At 40.3% G+C, this 18,714-nt stretch overlaps 3 protein-coding genes across 3 annotated transcripts; 1 reads left to right on the forward strand and 2 right to left on the reverse strand.

Annotated features, from left to right (window-relative positions):
* Positions 1-86: 86 nt before the first annotated feature.
* Positions 87-9,347, reverse strand: LOC141430144 (phosphotriesterase-related protein). Its single transcript, XM_074090704.1, has 6 exons — positions 9,092-9,347; positions 7,948-8,199; positions 7,118-7,375; positions 6,385-6,549; positions 2,383-2,600; positions 87-1,627 (listed from the first exon to the last, which is right to left on the reverse strand). Exons 1-6 carry the CDS (start codon positions 9,111-9,113, stop codon positions 1,484-1,486), a joined length of 1,059 nt encoding a protein of 352 aa, XP_073946805.1. The 5' UTR covers positions 9,114-9,347; the 3' UTR covers positions 87-1,483.
* A 324-nt stretch (positions 9,348-9,671) lies between these two features.
* On the forward strand, positions 9,672-13,524 carry LOC141430133 (dynein axonemal assembly factor 4-like). The gene is given in 6 exon segments (XM_074090691.1): positions 9,672-10,456; positions 10,819-11,011; positions 11,257-11,322; positions 11,325-11,455; positions 12,514-12,755; positions 13,349-13,524. Coding segments are annotated over 5 exon segments (1,272 nt in total). The 5' UTR covers positions 9,672-9,808; the 3' UTR covers positions 12,748-12,755; positions 13,349-13,524.
* Positions 13,525-13,529: 5 nt separating this feature from the next.
* Positions 13,530-18,273, reverse strand: LOC141430132 (uncharacterized). The gene is given in 3 exon segments (XM_074090690.1): positions 13,530-15,120; positions 15,123-15,670; positions 18,080-18,273. Coding segments are annotated over 3 exon segments (2,166 nt in total). The 5' UTR covers positions 18,172-18,273; the 3' UTR covers positions 13,530-13,594.
* Between the last annotated feature and the right edge of the window lie 441 nt (positions 18,274-18,714).

Raw genomic sequence — 18,714 nt, forward strand, 5'->3', positions numbered from 1 at the left:
GTTGTTTGTATATTTATAATAACATTATAGCAGTATAGGTCGATTCACAAGAGATGGCGCGAATGAATTAACGATAGTAATGTCACTTGTCTCTGTGTGAGTGCCGTTCTTCTACATGGGTCTTCCAATATTTTGTTAAAATTACATAATACTTCTTATAACATGATTATCTCTTATTGAATGAACCTGTATTTAATTATTTTGGACATTTTCATTCACTCATTCAATTCATTCGTGCCAGCATTCCTACTAACAAAAAATATGGACTTTTGTTGGTCTGAAATAAAGTCTTTTTATTTTATTTTTTGATTTATTAGAAATAACAGAAATTTTAATGAAATTAAATTTACATTTTCATAGAAATATCACACTCAAAATAGACAAAGAAAAGGAAGGAGTAAAAGATACCCGTTATGAATAATACTTTACATCTTTTGATAATATAAAAATAGCACACGTCCATTCTTTGCTTCTATAGCAATTGGCCTCGTAAAATGCTCCTAAAATCCTTACGGTTTACGCCAGCGTTATAATTACAACAAGTGAGGTAACTTGGCCGTCGAACCACGGCAACTAAGGCTGCTTATCCACTGGAGCAGAGCGAAGCAGCGCGGAGCGGCGAGCGAGGTAAAAAATCCACATACCTATAGAGTTAAATAAAATCTCCACTCCTCAGTGAACAGGGAGTTGGTAACTAGCTTTAAAAAATCATACGAAACCGGTCAGCGGAGCTAGGAAAAGGAGTGGGGAAGGGGAAGCTCCGCGAATGGAACAGTCCGCCAATTCCGCTCCACATTACTTTCTCGCTCCGATCCGCATTGCCCTATTGCTAAAATCCGCTGTCTCGCTCTGCCCTCTCCAACGCTAATACGGTATTTGACTATTTTGTATGTTTTATAAATTAAATCTGCCTGTTATCGAATTTATAAACAATTTTTAAGCTACCTTTACAAATAACAAAGTTATGAGGGTTTGAAATTCAAGATTAGACAGAAACACATACTGGCATGTGACGTCACACGCCAGTAGCGCCATACTTGCTGCATAGAGAAAAGCGTTTGAGAAAGAGACAGGTACATATAGATTTTTCAAAAATTCACTATAAATCCAATTTTCAACCGATTTAAGTTTTCTCTTCGTTAAACACTGTCTGTATATCTATATTTTCATAATAATATTAAGATATGGCAAATTCAGGAGTTGTCAAATACCGTATTCAGCCGATCGTCGACGCGCCGCACCTTGTCGGTTGTAGGCATAGCGATGAAACAAAGAAGTGCGCTCACTATTCCAAATTATTACACTATTCTGGAATCATTTATAAATATTAAGTAATTTAAGCGTCGGCAGGCCTCCCAATATACTGACGACATCGCGAGAGTTGCGGGCAACCGGTGGATGCAAAGTGGCGAGTTGTTCTAAGGGGGAGGCCTTTGTTCAGCAGTGGACGTCTTCCGGCTGATGATGATGATGATTAGCTAATTTAAAACTGTTTATCGATCGTCAACCACCTGGCTGGGTTCTCTATGGTGATGGTGTCTATGGTCTCTTGGGAGAACCCTCTGGACTTCATGCGAGGCAATATGTTGTTGAGGATGTGGGAATACCCGTGCCCGCCGAAGTCGGCCTGGAAATAGGAACAATAATTAGTTAATTTTTTACAGCTCCAAGTAATTAAACTTGATTAACTTATTAAGTACCTAGTCCTTTTGGCATCACACTACAGCACAACGTCTCTAATTTTTCTCTCTTCTTCTATATTTATGTTTTTACTGTGATGTAGTGATTTTTTTTATTCAGCTGGATGGCAAAAGAGCAAGTATCCTGACGGTAAGAGATCACCACCGCCCATAAACATCTGCAATACCTATGATTGTAGAATTTGCAGATGCGTTGCCAACCTAGAGGCCTAAGATGGGACACCTCAAGTGCCGTGCCAGTAATTTCACCAGCTGTCTTATTTACTCTCCACGCCGAAACACAACAGTGCAAGCAGTGTTTTTTATGTCAATAAATGTTGTGAGCAAACATTTTATCAAAATTATCTGAACACGTCTTGTTAACGGCGTAGAAGCGTGTTCAGATATTTTTGATCAAATTTTTGCTCACAAGTTTATGAACTCGACTGGACAACTGGGAAAAAACTGGGCCCACGATTTCCTGAAAAACAGTTTTGGCAGATACAAAAACAAAGTGATGATTTATCCGTCGCCTTGTACGAAATTGAGTCGTATCAGATATTTATGCACGCTAGTTGTGTCAGATACTGGTGCTGGTGACTGTACCTATAATAACGCAAGCTTTACTTTGGGACGAGGTAAATTGGTTGTCAAGTGTTCCTAGCGGTGGTGTAACTACGAGAAGCGAAAAAGTTTTCCTCACCAGGCGATGTTTGGTGTGGATATCATGCGACATGAGCACGCGGTCTTCCCTCTTGTCTTCCACGACCCTCGCGATCATCGCGAGACGGCGCACGTCGTTCGGCATGTCAGTGTCCTTGCTGAGCTGGTAGTACGACACTTCTGTGCCGAAGAGGTCCCATTGGCAGTAAGTGCCGAGCTCCGCGAAGGATAGGACCGCTTCCTCGTCTAACAGCGTGCCTGGAATCATTGGGAAAGTTGAACAATAGCAACAACAATGAGTTTTTATAGGTTTTAAGCAACACAGAAGACAGGTATCTAATAAAAAAAAAATTAACAAAAAATTAAAACCGACTCCAAAAAAATAAAAAAATAACAAAAAATGGAACCGACTACAAAACCCTTGAAAATATTTTTCTAGGTAAGTAGGTACGTACTAGCTCGAAGTCGGTGACTCAGCACGACCCAGCAGGAGTGGGACAATTCACAATAGTCGTCTACCTCACCTACATACTATGGGTTTCAATCCCTCCTGCTGGGTCGTGCTGAGTCACCGACTTCGAGCTAGTACGTACCTACTTTCCTAGACGAACTCAAAAAAAAATGTTCAAATCGGTTCATAAATGACGGAGTTCTGAGGTAACAAACATTAAAAAAAAAAAAAATACAACCGAATTGATAACCTCCTCCTTTTTTTGAAGTCGGTTAAAAACCGGCCAAGAGCGTGTCAGACACGCCCAAGATAGGGTTCCGTAGCCATTACGAAAAAATCGAGTAATATTTTTCTAAGGATTTCGAATTGTGTACGGAATCTTCCAAGTTTAGGTATATTTTATACCTTGGCTGCTATGCTATTTACTCATAAACTATAATTCTCTAGCAATCTTAACCGTTATAATTTTCTTGTAAATTTGATGTAGATACTAACTACCATCCCGATTTTAATGAAAATTTGAACTTTAAAGTTAAATATTTCGCAAACAGATTACTCAATCGAAAAATCGTCTTGGAAACCCCCAAATGGTTTTAAAAGACCTATCCAACGATACTCCACACTCTAGGGTTAGTAAAAGAAAATGAAACACCACTAAGTCTATGGGAGGTAGAGAGGTGTTGTTTGCAGATGATACTTCTTTGATATTCAAAGTAAACAGGCAACAAGAAGATCCAACCACATCAATGAGACTTTAGCAGAGGCGCTAAACTGGTTCACCGCTAACAATTTATTACTAAATGCAGCTAAAACTAAGTGTATAAAATTTTCGTTGCCTAATGTGAGACAGTTTGAAACAACTATTTCCTTAAACGGAGAGAATCTGAAACTTGTGCATGAGACTGTTTTCTTGGTCTTACGTTGGATCGTAATTTACAATGGAGCCCGCATATTTCTGGTCTTGCTGGTAGATTGAGCTCTGCCGCCTATGCTGTACGAAGAATCAGACAATTTACCAACGTTGAAACTGCCCGGCTAGTTTATTTCAGTTATTTTCACAGCATAATGTCCTATGGTATGCTGATTTGGGGCAAGGCAGCCGACATAGAAACTATCTTCATTCTACAGAAGAGGGCAGTCCGGTCTATCTACAACCTTGGCTCCCGAGATTCACTAAGAGAACGCTTCAAGGAGATAAACATCCTCACAGTAGCTTCACAGTATATACATGATGTGATATTGTATACACACAAGAATATCGAGTCCTTTAAAAAAGTGTCAGACGTACATGATATCAATACTCGTAATAAGCAAAAGCTTGCCGTTCCAAAATTCCGTTTACGGAAAGTAAGCAAATCTTTTGTGGGAAACTGTGTGAGATTTTACAATAAAGTTCCTGTAGAAGCATGGAAATTGCCACACAACTCTTTTAAAGAATACATAAAGAGTGCACTTCTGAAGAAAGCTTACTATAAAGTTGAGGAGTACTTATGTGATGATGCGACATGGCCTAAACTGAAAGCCGATGAAAATTAGGATGTTGATGTGTGATGTGATGTATTCGTGTTTGTGTATGTGTGTGTTTTATGTCGGTGTATAAATAAGTGTTGTGAAGTGTGACTTGGCAGTGTCCCGGCGCATTTCGTGTCTAGTTTCTGGTTCTGTTGCCGTTGTCCACGTTGCAGAATTTAATTTAAAAATATTTATTGGTTTGACATTTGGAGACCTTATACATCTCCATTTCTTTATTTTAATAATTATTTTAAGTTTTTGACATTGGAGGCTTTTTACACCTCTGAAGATTGTATAATTTGGTTAATTAAATTAGTTTACTTTGACATTCAGAGACTATATTCATCTCTGAATTATTTAGATTAGGAATTTTATTTATTGTTAACTCAGGGACTTTCTACATCCCCTTGCTATATAGTAATTTTATTATTAACTCAGGGACTTTATACACCCCCTTGCTATATTAAGGCTGTATATTGTTAAGCTTATGGATTTTAAACGTGTATATTTTTAGTTTAATTTCTAGTCACAGGCCCGCGACGTCGAAGCTCCCAAGACGATCCCATAGAGCTTATGGGAACGGAAGCAATACCATGCACTCGGTACCGCTCTGCTTTCAGAGCATGACATGAGTTCGTGTGAGCTAACTTTGGGGGCGGCAGACGTGAGCTTGCCTTCGGAATCCAAAAGTTTAATGGTTACTTGACCTGAAATGTAAATTTCAGAATTAAATTATTATTATTATAATTATTATTATTTTTAATTTATGACGGTGGAAGCAGTCTACACTTCCACTGAACGTAGATTATAGTTAGAGTTTAGTTTTGTAACTAAGGGACCCCATACATCCCTGTATTATTATTATTATTATTATTTTGTATTTTCTTTTATTTCATTGTATACTGTAGTTTTTAAGTATTTTATTTGTAATTATTTTATGTTGAAAAAATGACTTTCTGCCAAGTTTCTTGCGGCGCATTCTTCTTGGCAATGATGGTCTTTCCGAAAGCGCTGGTAGTTTTAAAAAATGACGTGTAAAAGTGCCCATTGCGGCCTATTTACTGAATAAATGATTTTGATTTTTTGATTTTTTGATTTTTTGTACACTAAAAAAATTTTTTTTAATTTTTTTTTTAACCGTACGTATATTCATTCATGCCAAATTACAGCTTTGTAGTACTAACGGTCTCTGAACTTAGTCGCGGACGGACAGACAGACAGACAGACGGGCAGACATGGCGAAACTATAAGGGTTCCTAGTTGACTACGGAACCTTAAAAAGACGGCTAAGTGTGAATCGGAATTGCGTAGTAGGGTTTCGTACAGATTTGTAAACAAAATGTACACAAGTGGGGTCATTTTGGATAGTTACTGATGTAGACAGACACTCAAAAAATTATATTTTCAGACTTTTTCTCATAAGGGCTATCGCGAATGAATTCGCCGCTAGAGGCGCTAGTGTAGCGTGAGGTCTCCGAAATGTCAAATCTCATAGTTTTTGGGTGAGCTACGCGGGTTTATTTATAATTAGAATAATTTTGTGAATATTTTGCAATATCTGAAATTAATTATGGCAAATATGCGTTCCGGGGCAATGAATGTTTGTGTTTTGAGACAGTTTTGTCTTTCGGAAACCTTTGTCCTCCCTTTTTTCCGAACAAAACGGGGACTTTGCAACACTGTGGCATGCTCGATATTTTTATGCTACGGTTTTAAGGTGTATTAAATATGATTTTAATCTAAACTTTGTTTTCACGCCCGTAATAACAGACTTTGAAAGCCATACTTAAAAACCTCATGCAACAGTGCGCCATCTAGTGAGACAAAAACGATAGCACTCATTGGTTGTGCTATAAGAGCTTTACGGCTATGGGAGGCTACCTATCTATATAGATATTTACCCTAAAAAAAACTTTTTCTATATATTAATTTACCACTTTGTTGGCTAATTGCTGCATCCAAGCAAAAGTCCATCTTTCTAGCACTAAGTCTCCAAGCTAAGCCACGGACGGACGGACAGACAGACATGGCGAAACTATAACCTATATTGTGTGGCATTCTTGATAATAGTACACTCACGATCAAGATGCGACATAACAGCCTTGTCAGCTCGTCCTCCCGCCTCCAGGTACAGCCGAATGATCTCAAAGGGTGCCTCCGGAGCCCTATGCGGGTGGAACGTCACCCCGCACCCCAGCTGTTCTTGCACCTCCCCCGCCGCCTGTATAGCACGCTTCTCAAACTCTGCAAGATACGAAGGACAATACGGTCTCTGGTCTTTAAGGGGATCCCATGCCCCAATGACCTTCGATATGATTATTTTAGTTTTCTAATGATTTTTGTAGCTTATTATATTAACAACAACGGCTTTAAGCAATATTAGTATCCCATATTTACTTCAAAGTTCATTGTGTTCGAAATATTTGGCATCAAAGTTGAACAATTTTAGGCCAAAAAACTGGTTTTCTGGCCATAACTTTTGTGTTAATTAGTTTCAAATGAAAACCCTCGACCAGTTTTTAGAGACGTCAAAGACGAACCCAAATATGTAGATTTCGTATATGTTAGATCTTTCACGTCAATAGAGATACGAAATAAGTGTTTTTTCAGACAATATTTAAAAAAAAACATACAAAATTAAGTATTCATTTTTTTTTCTAAATCCGTTAGACAAAAATGGAGATAAACGATTGGAGAACCGATAGCCGTTTGACTTATAATTCTATCAGTACTGCAAAAGTAGGAGACACGATTCAAAATTTGTCAAAAATCGATGAAAACCTCGGGTAGCCCCTTAAGACAGCAAACACACCTCGTATCGGCCAAACGCTGGCAATTTCCCCCATAAACCCCGCCTTCACTGTCGCGTCGCTAACACACCCCGTCGTCAGTTCCTTCATCATGTGGTGATACAGTTCCTCCTTAGTGCCATGCAAGGAGTCATCGGCCTGCATGTCTGCTATATAGTACCCCGTGCCAGCGAGGATGTGGACGCCAGTATCCAAAGCTACTTGCTTAAGGAACTGCAGGTCTCGATCCAAACCCTCGGTGGAGTTCTCGACGATTGTGCCTGAGGGTCAAAGAGTTAGAAGGTAAAATGTTGCAATTTCCATACATTTAATGACACGGGCTCTCTCTATGACTGTCTCGTGACTCGTGACTACGTCCGTTGCAATGAGGTCGAAACGTGAAAGTGATTTTAGCAATTTATTACTGTCGTATAGTCCCGACGGGTCATATTCATAATATCTCCCTCACACTACTTATGCCCATTTTCTATTACAACCCCTCTATATCCCTTGTTATAATTTGTTTCCATGGTCTCCTGAATAGGAGATTTCTGAAGTGTGCCAAGTGCCAACTGCCAACTTACCTCCTTTGAACATGAAACTACCGGGAGCTCACGCTCATATTATCATGTTGTACCGGATAACACAAGTCTTAAATCGAGTTTAGCTCGACATGTTTCGGGTTAATTCGTAGCTGTTCGAGAGTATTTTATTCGTGCGCCGGCTGTAGCTAGTCGCGCAGCCGCCGAGTCGCGTTGCTTCTAAGAAGAAGGGCTACGAATTTGCCCGAAACATGTCGAGCTAAACTCTATTTAAGACGTGAGTATCCGCTACAATATCATTTAGTACTTACCTCCTCCGCACTTCTTATACATCTTCACATCATTCACGACCGCCCGTCTCGTAGCGTCGTCATTCAGCGTCAGATTGTACAAAGAACTGTACGGGTACTGCCTCAGGTACCCGACGTTCTGCAAAGTCATGCTGCCGGCAAACTTGGCCGCCAGATGCTTAGGGGGCTTGCGGTAGAAGTGGGTGAACTCCATGGACAGGTGCTCGTGGGTTAAGGTTCGGCCGAGGGCCGAGGGGTCCATGTCTCCTAGCACTGTTACACAAAGCGGCCAATACTACTTATACGGTACAAAACTCTAAGGCCCTGGTTTCTCTGGCCCGTCATACTACGCGACTGGCGGCGCCTGGATGTCCGTCGCACCTCACGAATTTACGGTACCTATACCCGCCACCGGTGACCACCCTCAAACATCCTCGAACAAAGCATTGGGTCGCGGGCACGCGTCAGTCACCGGTCGCCGGCGGCGGGTGGTCAGGCAAATCAAGGCCTAATTAATGGTGGTTTTCCACCGGCGAGGCGAGACGAGAACGAAATTTTGTATGCATTCTCGCCATACAAATTTCAATAAAGGTGATTTTCCACCGGTGAGGCGAGACGAGGCGGGATGAGACGAGAATTGAAAATTTTAATAGTGATTTTCGACCGGCGAGGCGAGACGAGGCGAGGCGAGAATTTAAATTTGTACGCATTCTCGCGCGCCCGCCGCGAATCGCCGCTATTATTTTCAAGGTTTTTGTAGTCGGTTCCATTTTGGTTATTTTTATTTTTTTTAGAGTCGGTTTTTGTTGTTGTTCTACAAAACATCACATTAAGGGATTTCTACCAGTCAACCTTTGAGCGGATGAGAGGAGCATTCAGCTAGGATCCTGCGACTTTAGAAGTCAGAAATACTCGTAGAATAGTGGAAGCTACATTACAATGCTTAAATAGCATATTTGGTAAAGGTTGAAATATCGGTTCAGTAGGTTTCGATCTTCCGCTACGTATCTACAGCGCATGGGTAGTAGGTAGGTAGGTAACTTACGTATGAAATCACTTCAATGATAAGATAACGCTCGACAGTAAGTAGTACACAGCTCAAATGTTAATTAACTGATCTATCTTTATCTTAACTTTTAAACTATGTAAATAATAACTTTCTTACCGGTTTGAACTCGAGAACTCATGACTGTATTTTATAATAGACAAGTCTTCCGCTAGCAAAGACAAATGCACTCTTAATTAGGTGCCAATTAAAGTACTTAGATACAGTTATAAGTAGAGTAATAAACACAAAACAAAGTAACGTCAAGAAAAGACAAACGAATAATGTCTGCCGATGTGATCTGTTTCACTAGTCTCTCGATTCTGATAAGAACGAAACCACGCAAAACAAATTTAATTATAGCATTCTTCAACATGGATAAATAAATCAGGCCATTCACAAGTAACATACATAATCCATTTGAGGCTAGATAGTGAATAGCTCCACAACATCATTCGAGGAATGCTGTTCACTATCTGTCGAAATTTTACGGCGGGCTTTGCATTAGCTAGCTTTATTCACCAGTGTTGCCAGGATTTTGATTAAAAACCTACCATTTAGGAATTCCGGGAACATTTAAAAATCGTGTAACGTGTAGTATTTTTAGTATAATATTTTGAAGAAACACTTCGAATTTAATGTTTAGTTGGTTATTTACGAGTGTATATTTTATGTCGGAACCTCTGGGAGCCTATGCCTATGTTCAAACATGGTTCAGACCAAGTTCAGACATACCCGTAGCCATAGCTACGAGTAAACTATTTTGATTAGTTTTCGGATCATTTTTCGACATTGCCATTATTTTCGCTGAGACGTTTAAAGGAATCAAGTTAAATAATGCCTATTATAGTTAAAGAATACACTTGGCGGCAAACGCCCTCGACTTTAAACATAAGGATACCTCTCAATCCGGTAAATAGGGAAAAAGTGGACTTATTCACAACCGATTCATACATCAAAGCGCATTACAGCCCATTCATTTTTGAAATATTTCTCCTGCACGACGTAGACAACGATAAAAGTAAATGTGTCGTAAAAGATGACGAGATCGTGTTTGATTTAATGAAAAGAGAAGAATTGGAGTGGGAAACTTTAGAAAAAGAGCTAACAAAACCAGAGAAGATGCAACTTAAGCAAGAGATACTGGAGAAGTGTCAGAAGAAAGCTCAAGAGGAGTCTGAAGAGAGGAGAATAAGAAAGAGTCAAATGAATAGATTCACTGTGCAGCAAGCCATGGAGATAGACTCTAAGCAACACAGTCTAATGGATTCTAGAAGAGACGAGCAGAGGAAGGTTGCGATGGATGCGTTGGAGGAATGGAGGGTGAACGCTGACAAAAAGGGGGGAGTTAAAATTGTAGAGTTGCCAGATGAAGTACCGGAAGTGAAACAGACTGAAATTAAGATTGAACCAAAAAGAACGAACACCAAAACTGAACCGAAAGTAATGGAATCTGCTAAACCTCGTCCAAGAAAACCAGTGAAGGTAAGTATGCAGTAGCTAGAGTAGCTTAGATTAAAGTAATGTTATAACTACTTATATAATTATGCTCCTGAGGCCGTATTTTCTAAACCGCTCACGTTCGCGATCTCATTTCTTAAATTGTACAGTCGAGTTCATTAACGTGAGCAAAAATTTGACCAAAAATATCTGAACACGCTTCTACGCCTTTAACAATAATTATAGAATCGTGTTCAGATATTTTGAACAAATTTTTGCTCACAAGTTAATGAACTCGACTGTACATCGGTAAGCATGACAATACCAACGGTAAAAATATGGAAAGGATTATTCAGTACATTTGTAAGTAGCACCTAACTATTGTTATAATGTGTGGGCTAATTCAGATTCCAGTAAGGTCCGAATACGTGGCCAAGAAGAAAGAAGAAGCGGCAACGCGGGTGCTGCCGCGGCTGCGGACCGCCGGGTCGGTGGAGGTGTCCCACACGCCGCGGACGTTCCCCACGCCGAGCCGCGAGTCCGCCGCCGCCGAGGAGGAGGCCTGGCTAAGGAACGTGACCCTAGCCAGACGCGCCACTGGTTAGTTTGTCACCTAAATCAATAACCACATGGGGCTCGAAAAGGCTTCGGTAGAAACTGTAGAATGCGATAGTTTTGTAAATTATAGGTATTGGTTAAAGTACGCAGTACCTAATTGTTCGGGAAAAGATACTACCTACAGCGCACAGCAGATTGCCTCCCGCTCGACTTGACGGTGGCACTGCTGTGTCCTCAAGGCTCGACTTCTCACCACTGGTCACTGATGGAACTGGTTCCATCTTCAGGTTTCGTCTCCGAAGACCTCCGCCCGGAGGAGCAGGACCCGCAGTGGTGCAAGGAGAAGGGCGACGAGTTTTCCGCGCCGGCAACTTCCTCGGCGCCATCAGCGCGTACACGCACGGCATCTCGCTCTCGGACCGTCTGCCGAGCTTGTTCGCCAACAGAGCCGCCACACACTTCGCGCTCGGGAACTTCAACAAATGCGTAAGCGGACTGGGTTTTAGTTGTCCGAGATGTGTGCGGATGTGTAGCGAGGAATGTATTTTTCATGAACCAATGAAAAGGCTTCATTTAGTATCGCTCTGGTGAACAGCTGAGCAGAGCGTGCAGTAGTGGCGTAGCTATCGTATGGCCAGGTGGTGCAGTGCACCAGGGCCGGACCTCAGTGGGCCCTGTAATCTAAGCTTTGAAAAGAGAGGAGCATAAAAGAAAAAGCTCTAGCCATTTTTAGGGTTCCGGAGCCAGAATGGCAAATGTCTGTCTGTCCGTCCGTCGCGGCTTTGCTCAGGGACTATCAATGCTAGAAAGCTGTAATTTTGCACGGATATATAAGTAAACTATGCCGACAAAATGGTACAATTAAAAATTCAAAAAAAATTTTTAAGGTACTTCCATAGACGTAAAGTGGGGATATTTTTTTTTCTCATCCAACCCTATAGTGTGGGGTATCGTTAATCGTTAGATAGGTCTTTTAAAACCATTAGGGTTTTTCGATTCAGTGATTTGTTTGTGAAATATTCAACTTTAAAAGTGCAAATTTTCATAAAAATTGAGCGTTCCCCCCCTCTAAAATCTAAACAGGTGGGTGGAAAAATTTCATAAAATTCAGGATGGTAGTAAGTATATCAAACTTTCAAGGAAAACTGTAACGGCTAAGTTTGTTTGAGAATTATTAGTAGTTTAAGAGTAAATAGTAGCCTAAGGTATAAAATATACCTAAACTTGGAAGATTCCGTTTAAAATACGAAATCCTTAGAAAAATATTACTTATTTTTTTCGTAATGGCTACGGAACCCTATTTTGGGCGTGTCCGACACGCTCTTGGCCGGTTTTTTTATGTTTTTGAAGGCCAATAAAAGTTCAAGCTACGTGGAAAGACGGGTGATGGCTCGATTCTCTATGCACCGGGGCCCTTGTCCACCTAGCTACGCCACTGAGCGAGGCTAGGTATATGAAGCGTTCCTATTGGTTAATGAAAAACAGATTCCTCGCGCATCTCTGGTTGAACGCAGCCTTATATTCATTGACGTCTCCACTTCCAGGTGAACGACTGCTCGTCAGCCCTGGAGCTGATGCAGCCAGCCTGCGAGGGCAACCGGCGCAGCCGCGCCAAGTGCATTGCGCGCCGCGCCGCCGGCCTCGCGCGCCTCGGGTACCTCAACAAAGCCATCGACGAGATGAAAGCCGCCGCCCGACTGCTGCCGGATGACGAGATGATAAAGAAGGACGTGTATGATATGGAAAGGGCTTGGGAGCAGAATCCCGATTCTGATTGAATTGAACGGTGATTTTTTTTTTGTTAGTCGAGTTCATAAACTTGTGAGCAAAAATTTGATCAAAAATATCTGAACACGCTTCTACGCCGTTAACAATAGAGTCGTGTTCAGATATTTTTGATCAATTTTTGCTCACAAGTTTATGAACTTCACTGTACCTACCTATACCTACTAGGTTTTTTGTTGACTGTACTCGCATTGTCATTCAAACTACATTTCGGTACCAAATTTCAAGTCGATGCTGGTTAAGCAGTTTCGTCATGTAGAGAGATTCTGGCTGAACCATCAGAATTGCGTAAATAGCTATACCATACTATTGTATAAATATAGGTAATGCCACGTGAGTTGAAGTGAATAATTACAAACACAGCTATATGAAGAACTTATTGCATAAAAACAAATGAATGACTAAATGTCAAAATCTTGTTCTTGTGTTCGTGACCTCAACTCTGGAGGCACTACCTTGAACAGATCCGCAGTCACGTGCGCAAAAATTAGCGGTCAGCGCTACACTTACGTGCCGCGGGCTGTATGTTCAAGCACAGCATAGCTCAAACTACTAAGACTAGGAGTTTGAAATTTTGCACATGGTTTTCCACAGGATAGAGGGAGTACTGCGACGGAGGCGAAGCCCCGGACGCAAACTAGTCTGTCAAATTGGAGACACCGACCCTGAGAAGGAATTTCAATACAAATAAAGTACCATGTCTGATGTACTCCTTAAACCGTTATGATGTAAAGAAAATATATAACAAAAACTAAACAGAAATAAATGACTCCACTATAATATATAAATTATATTAATAGGAATTAATTATAATACAATTCTAGTTAATTACATTTCGTTTCATTCCTCAACAATCTTCTTGGAGAGTCCAAGATTGTTCAACAACGCTTGAGGGGAGGGATCGCGGCCTCGGAACCTGCGGAACACCTCCCCAGGATGGCAACTGCCTCCTAAAGCTAGGAAGGTGTCTCTATATCGAGCGCCAACAGCCAACAAGTCTTGGTTTGCATTCCTGGCCTCCTCGAACGCACTGTAAACATCCGCGGCGATCATCCTCGACCAAATATGGCAGTAATACGCCGCTGCCCACTCTTCAGAAACAACTTTCGTGAAAGAAAGAGGATGCGAATCGTACTTATCGAACGGCAAAGCATGGTATTTCGGCCATAGCTCCTTAACTAAATCACGCCAGAAGGCTTTCTTCGAATGCAGCTCTATGTCTAACCGCGATAAGTAGAGCTCTTTGCATAATGTGTAGCCTGCCATGTGGCCTCTGATGTTCTGAAGGTTCTGGATAAACTTGTCTGGTAATGGTTCCTCTGTTTTGTGATGGCCGCTGATTGCTTGGATTGTGTGAGGATCGTAGAGCCAAAGCGTCATGAATTGGCCGCAGACTTCAGCCGCGTCCCACTCGACGTTGGATAAACCTGCGACTTCGGAGTAGTTCGCTTTCGTAAGTAAATGCCTCAAGGAGTGACCAAATCTTTGGAAGAGAACGCTGACTTCATTGAAACTGAGTAGAGACTGTTTTCCGTCTGTGGGAGCCTGGAAGTTGAATATCAATGCTGACAAAGGAGTGGTGCCAGTAGACGCGCATTTGTTTTGTATCGATATGTGCCAGCCGGCGTCATCGAAGACGCGTATTTTCTCGTTCTGGCGAGCATAAGGGTCTAGGTAAAATCCTGCAATAGGTTTGTTACTGGATTCATCATACACGTCGTAAAATTTGACATCTTTGTGCCAAGAGTGGACATTTGATCTCTCTTCAATCTGTATCTTGAACAGTGTTCTGCACAGATTGAAAAGACTGTGAATAACTTTTGGCAGAGGGAAATATTCCCGGATTTTTTCTTCATCGAAGTTGTAAAGAGACCACTTCTGTTTTCGCTGCCAGTAAGGGATGTCCCAGTGCTCCAGTTTGAAATCAAAGCCTCTCTCTTGTGCGTATTTCTGCAGCGAATCTAACTCGACATCCTGCATGGGACGGGCATATTCCAGCAAGCTATCAAGGACGTTATTGACATTTTCCACAGATCCCGCCATTTTCGTTTCCATGCTCATATCAACAAATGTTTCAAATCCTAGTAATTTGGCTTGTTCTGTGCGTAAACCGCGTATTCTCTCTAAATGCGTGCTGCTCTCTAAGTCTTTATTGCCAAAGCCTGAACATCTCTGTACATGGGCTTGCCATGCGTTCCAACGCAGAGATCTATCAGGGCAGTATTGCATGAAAGGTTCATAGACATGGGGTTGTAAAGTGACTTTCCATGGTCCTCTGCTGCTATCATTACTCGTGGCTACAGATTTTATAAGGCTTTCAGGGAATTCACGCACAACTTGGCTATCATTTATGGTACTAGTAAACAATTAGTGGCCAATTGGACTTTTTCTCGGAACATGTATCTCTGCTTCTGTAATTCAGCAATAGTACTGTGAAGCTTTTCTCGTTTGCCGCCAGCCTCATCTAGACCATTAAGCTTGCCTTCTAAGATATATTTATCTAAAAGTCTTTGCTCCTCGTCTGTGAGCTTCTTCAGTTTGTTTTTCTCGTTGACAGCGGCTTGGAAGATAGGTACACTGTTAAATTTAGCTGACCTGGCTTTGTGTGCTCTTTCGTGGATGTTTCTGTAAGATGCTGTGGGCATAAGAGAGCTGTTTCCTAGATACAAAGTCTTGGCTATGCCCCAGGTAAGTTCGAGCTGGCCATCGAGCATCTCCAAAGGTTGGAATACTTCTTTAAATGCATTTTTGCAGTTGGCTGTTGACTTTTCGATGTGACTGACACCATTTTCGTAGTCCAAGCTCTGTTTACTGATGGCGGCAATGCATTTCTCGATGGTGATGTCACTAAACTCAGGCAGCCCATTTTCTGCAAGCAATGTGTTCTTTTCAGCATCCTCTCCTATTTCTGGAATACTGAAAAAATAAAAACAGTTGAAAGGTAACCAGGGCAATGCTGTTTTTGGCAGTTCTGTACAGTTACCGGCAGCAACATCTGTCACAGCAAAGCATGCATCTGATACGACTTTATGGCTGTATTTCTAGGGCCAGTAGAATGTGTCAGATATTTTTGCCCACTTCACTGTGGTAGATTTTAATGCAGGTGACTGTACTTTTGTAATTAACCAGATTGATAATAATAAATATTTAACAGAGATATAATTTATATATGTGTGTAGGTATATACAAAGAATGGTGTCTGGGCAAAAATACACCTTGACAAGTATTTGTTAAAAGTTTCATTTTTAATATAAGCTTTTTGCTGATTGTGCTTGCGCTTGCTTCTTATCTACGTATTTGTACTATATTTTAAGCAGTGCCAGATTAGCCCATAAGCAAATTAAGCAATTGCTTAGGGTATTACATCTTGGGGGCACCATAAACAAATTTGCTAGCACATAAAAGGTATGGCTGGTTACGGCTACTTATGGATGGGTGAGAATTTGACAAACGAGATAAACAACATACATACTAAAGAAATTAAATTTAATATTGTTACTGAGGTTCTCTATGGGGTTGACATTGTTTCCAACAATATAAACATGTTGCCAACAATATTTTCCGTTTTTTGAAGCCGTGGTGGCCTAGTGGTTTGACCTATATGTGCGAAATTACATTTAATTGCCTTACGGTGAAGGAAAACATCATGAGGAAACCTGCACATACCTGTGAAGTAATTCAATGGTATGTGGGAACTACGGCCCAAGCCCTCTCATTGTGAGAGGAGGCCTGTGCCCAGCAGTGGGAGTGGGACGTAAATAGGCTGGGATGAACAATATTTTCAGTTAACACATTAGCTGCCATCAAGTGCCATCCATAGTTTACCTAAAGTGTAGCTCCCCATGCCCCATACAAAGTTAGTAATTCCACTTGTGATACTCACAGCATCATCTTATTACTGAGGTAATTAATAATAAGCCCCCAAAATACTCTCCAAAACATGCTCCCATGCCCCATACTAATTGAGTGATCCTATGGGTAGTATGGGCGATGTTCACAGCATCCTATAGTACTGAGGTAATAATAAAAATAATCTCCCAAAATAATATTGTAAATAATTAGCTTTTGATCCCGCAAGTAATGCTCATGGCCATCCGATTATGTAATCCCACTGGTGATGCTCATGGCAGTGAACATGTTAAATACCAAGTTAGATAATATCTATCAGAAAGTACAGTTTTTACCATTTGGCAGGTTTGATTCTCAGTTCAGACAAGATTATTCAAATTTCTTTAAATGCAGTTTAAAATCGTTTTTAAAATCAAAACTAAGTCTTCTTTCAGTAAAATTGACTATCTACAATAGTTAAGATACTTTCCCTCCATGTGGCAGAGGTGTCTTTAGCCTATATAGTGCGTGTGCAATTATAACTTTAGTGCCATCAAGGAAGCGCGTGGTAAAAATGGAATACATACAAAATGCCACGGCCGCGCCCTAACACCGCTGCGGCCGTGTGCAACGCACACCCTGCACTTTAGGTAAAGATGCCTCTGCCATGTGGCATAGCTGTGTGACACGGACGTGGGGTGTATATGTACAATCAAGGGTTAAAACATATTTACACTTTAGGTACTACCTTATTGCTGTCATTATATTTGAATGTGTTAGATTGTATACAGTGAGAAGGAACTAAAATGTAAACATAACTTTAACCTGGACTTTACTGTAGTTCCAATATTAACATAAATTTAATATATGAAATAGAAAAATTATTAAGGGACAATTGAAACCAAATGACCTATTTGTCCCAAACTAAATACAGCTTGTACATGCTTGCTGTAAGGCTAACATAGTTTTATCCTCCTAAGTCCTTGTGTACTTTATAAAGGACCAATTAACACTAAGAAAAAAATTAAAGAATTCTAAGAATTTTGAAATAATATCCAAAATAACAAATCAGGTCGACCATATCTAGGTCTTAAGCACTAAGTTTGTTAAAAATGTCAGGACTCAGGAGAATATAGATATTTAAATGCATATTTAAATACACATTAATATACACAAGACCCGAGCTCAAATATTTGTATTTTTAAAACACACACACACACAAGACTTAATAACAAACTATAATAATACGTATAATTATAACTTTGGAGTTTTTGGTCGGTCAGTTTCTGTTCCGGCAGCAGCAGGGTACCCGATTGTCAGAAACTTAATCCATGAAGGTTAGAAAAATTACACCATAATTTCTCAGCCGCAACCGAGTCAAACTCAACAGTTGCATAAAAATACTTGATTAATAATGTGGATCCCAAAATATAGTCTACCGTAAACTGAGTAGATTGGTCCAATATAATTTGTATAAAACAAATCAATGAAACTTACAGCACGACGTATCCAGCGTTTCGTTTGTTTTGGTAAAATTGCTTTTTCACGTGTCGAGTTATCACTTTAGTGCGCAGGAACGATAAAGCCATTTTTTCTAAAATTTAAATATGAACTCTATGAAATATTTATTTCATAATCCGATATCAAAAGCAACCCGCACCCCAGCTTTGACAGAAACGATAATGAATGACATTTGCTTTGACTTTGACATTTTGTCGTTCGCTTGTCAGGCTTGTCAGATAAGAAAAACTTTTTTTTATTTTACGTAGTGCTGCACATCTTGTCTCTTGTTCAACATTTTAATCGATTTATTCGTCTTCATGATCATGAACTTTATAAAAAAAAACTACTTGACCTTCACATATTGTTGCAATTCTACCATAACTCATTAATGAAAATGATCACAATCATGGATAGTGATTCACATTGCAAAATTATAATTTACATTAAAAAAAAATAAACGAACTAGTTTTTGCTGTTACCGCCAATTATAAATGATTATTTAATTATTATGGCCAAACTCAAGTTATGTGTAACACGTTATAGAAATAAAAACGAAATTCCTTCTGCCTTTGCGTGTTGCGTGATACGTACAATGAATGCAAAGCTCTCGTTTCGATCGTTCCTAAACT

This window comes from Choristoneura fumiferana, chromosome 8, assembly GCF_025370935.1.
Source record: "Choristoneura fumiferana chromosome 8, NRCan_CFum_1, whole genome shotgun sequence".
Lineage (NCBI taxonomy): Eukaryota > Metazoa > Arthropoda > Insecta > Lepidoptera > Tortricidae > Choristoneura > Choristoneura fumiferana.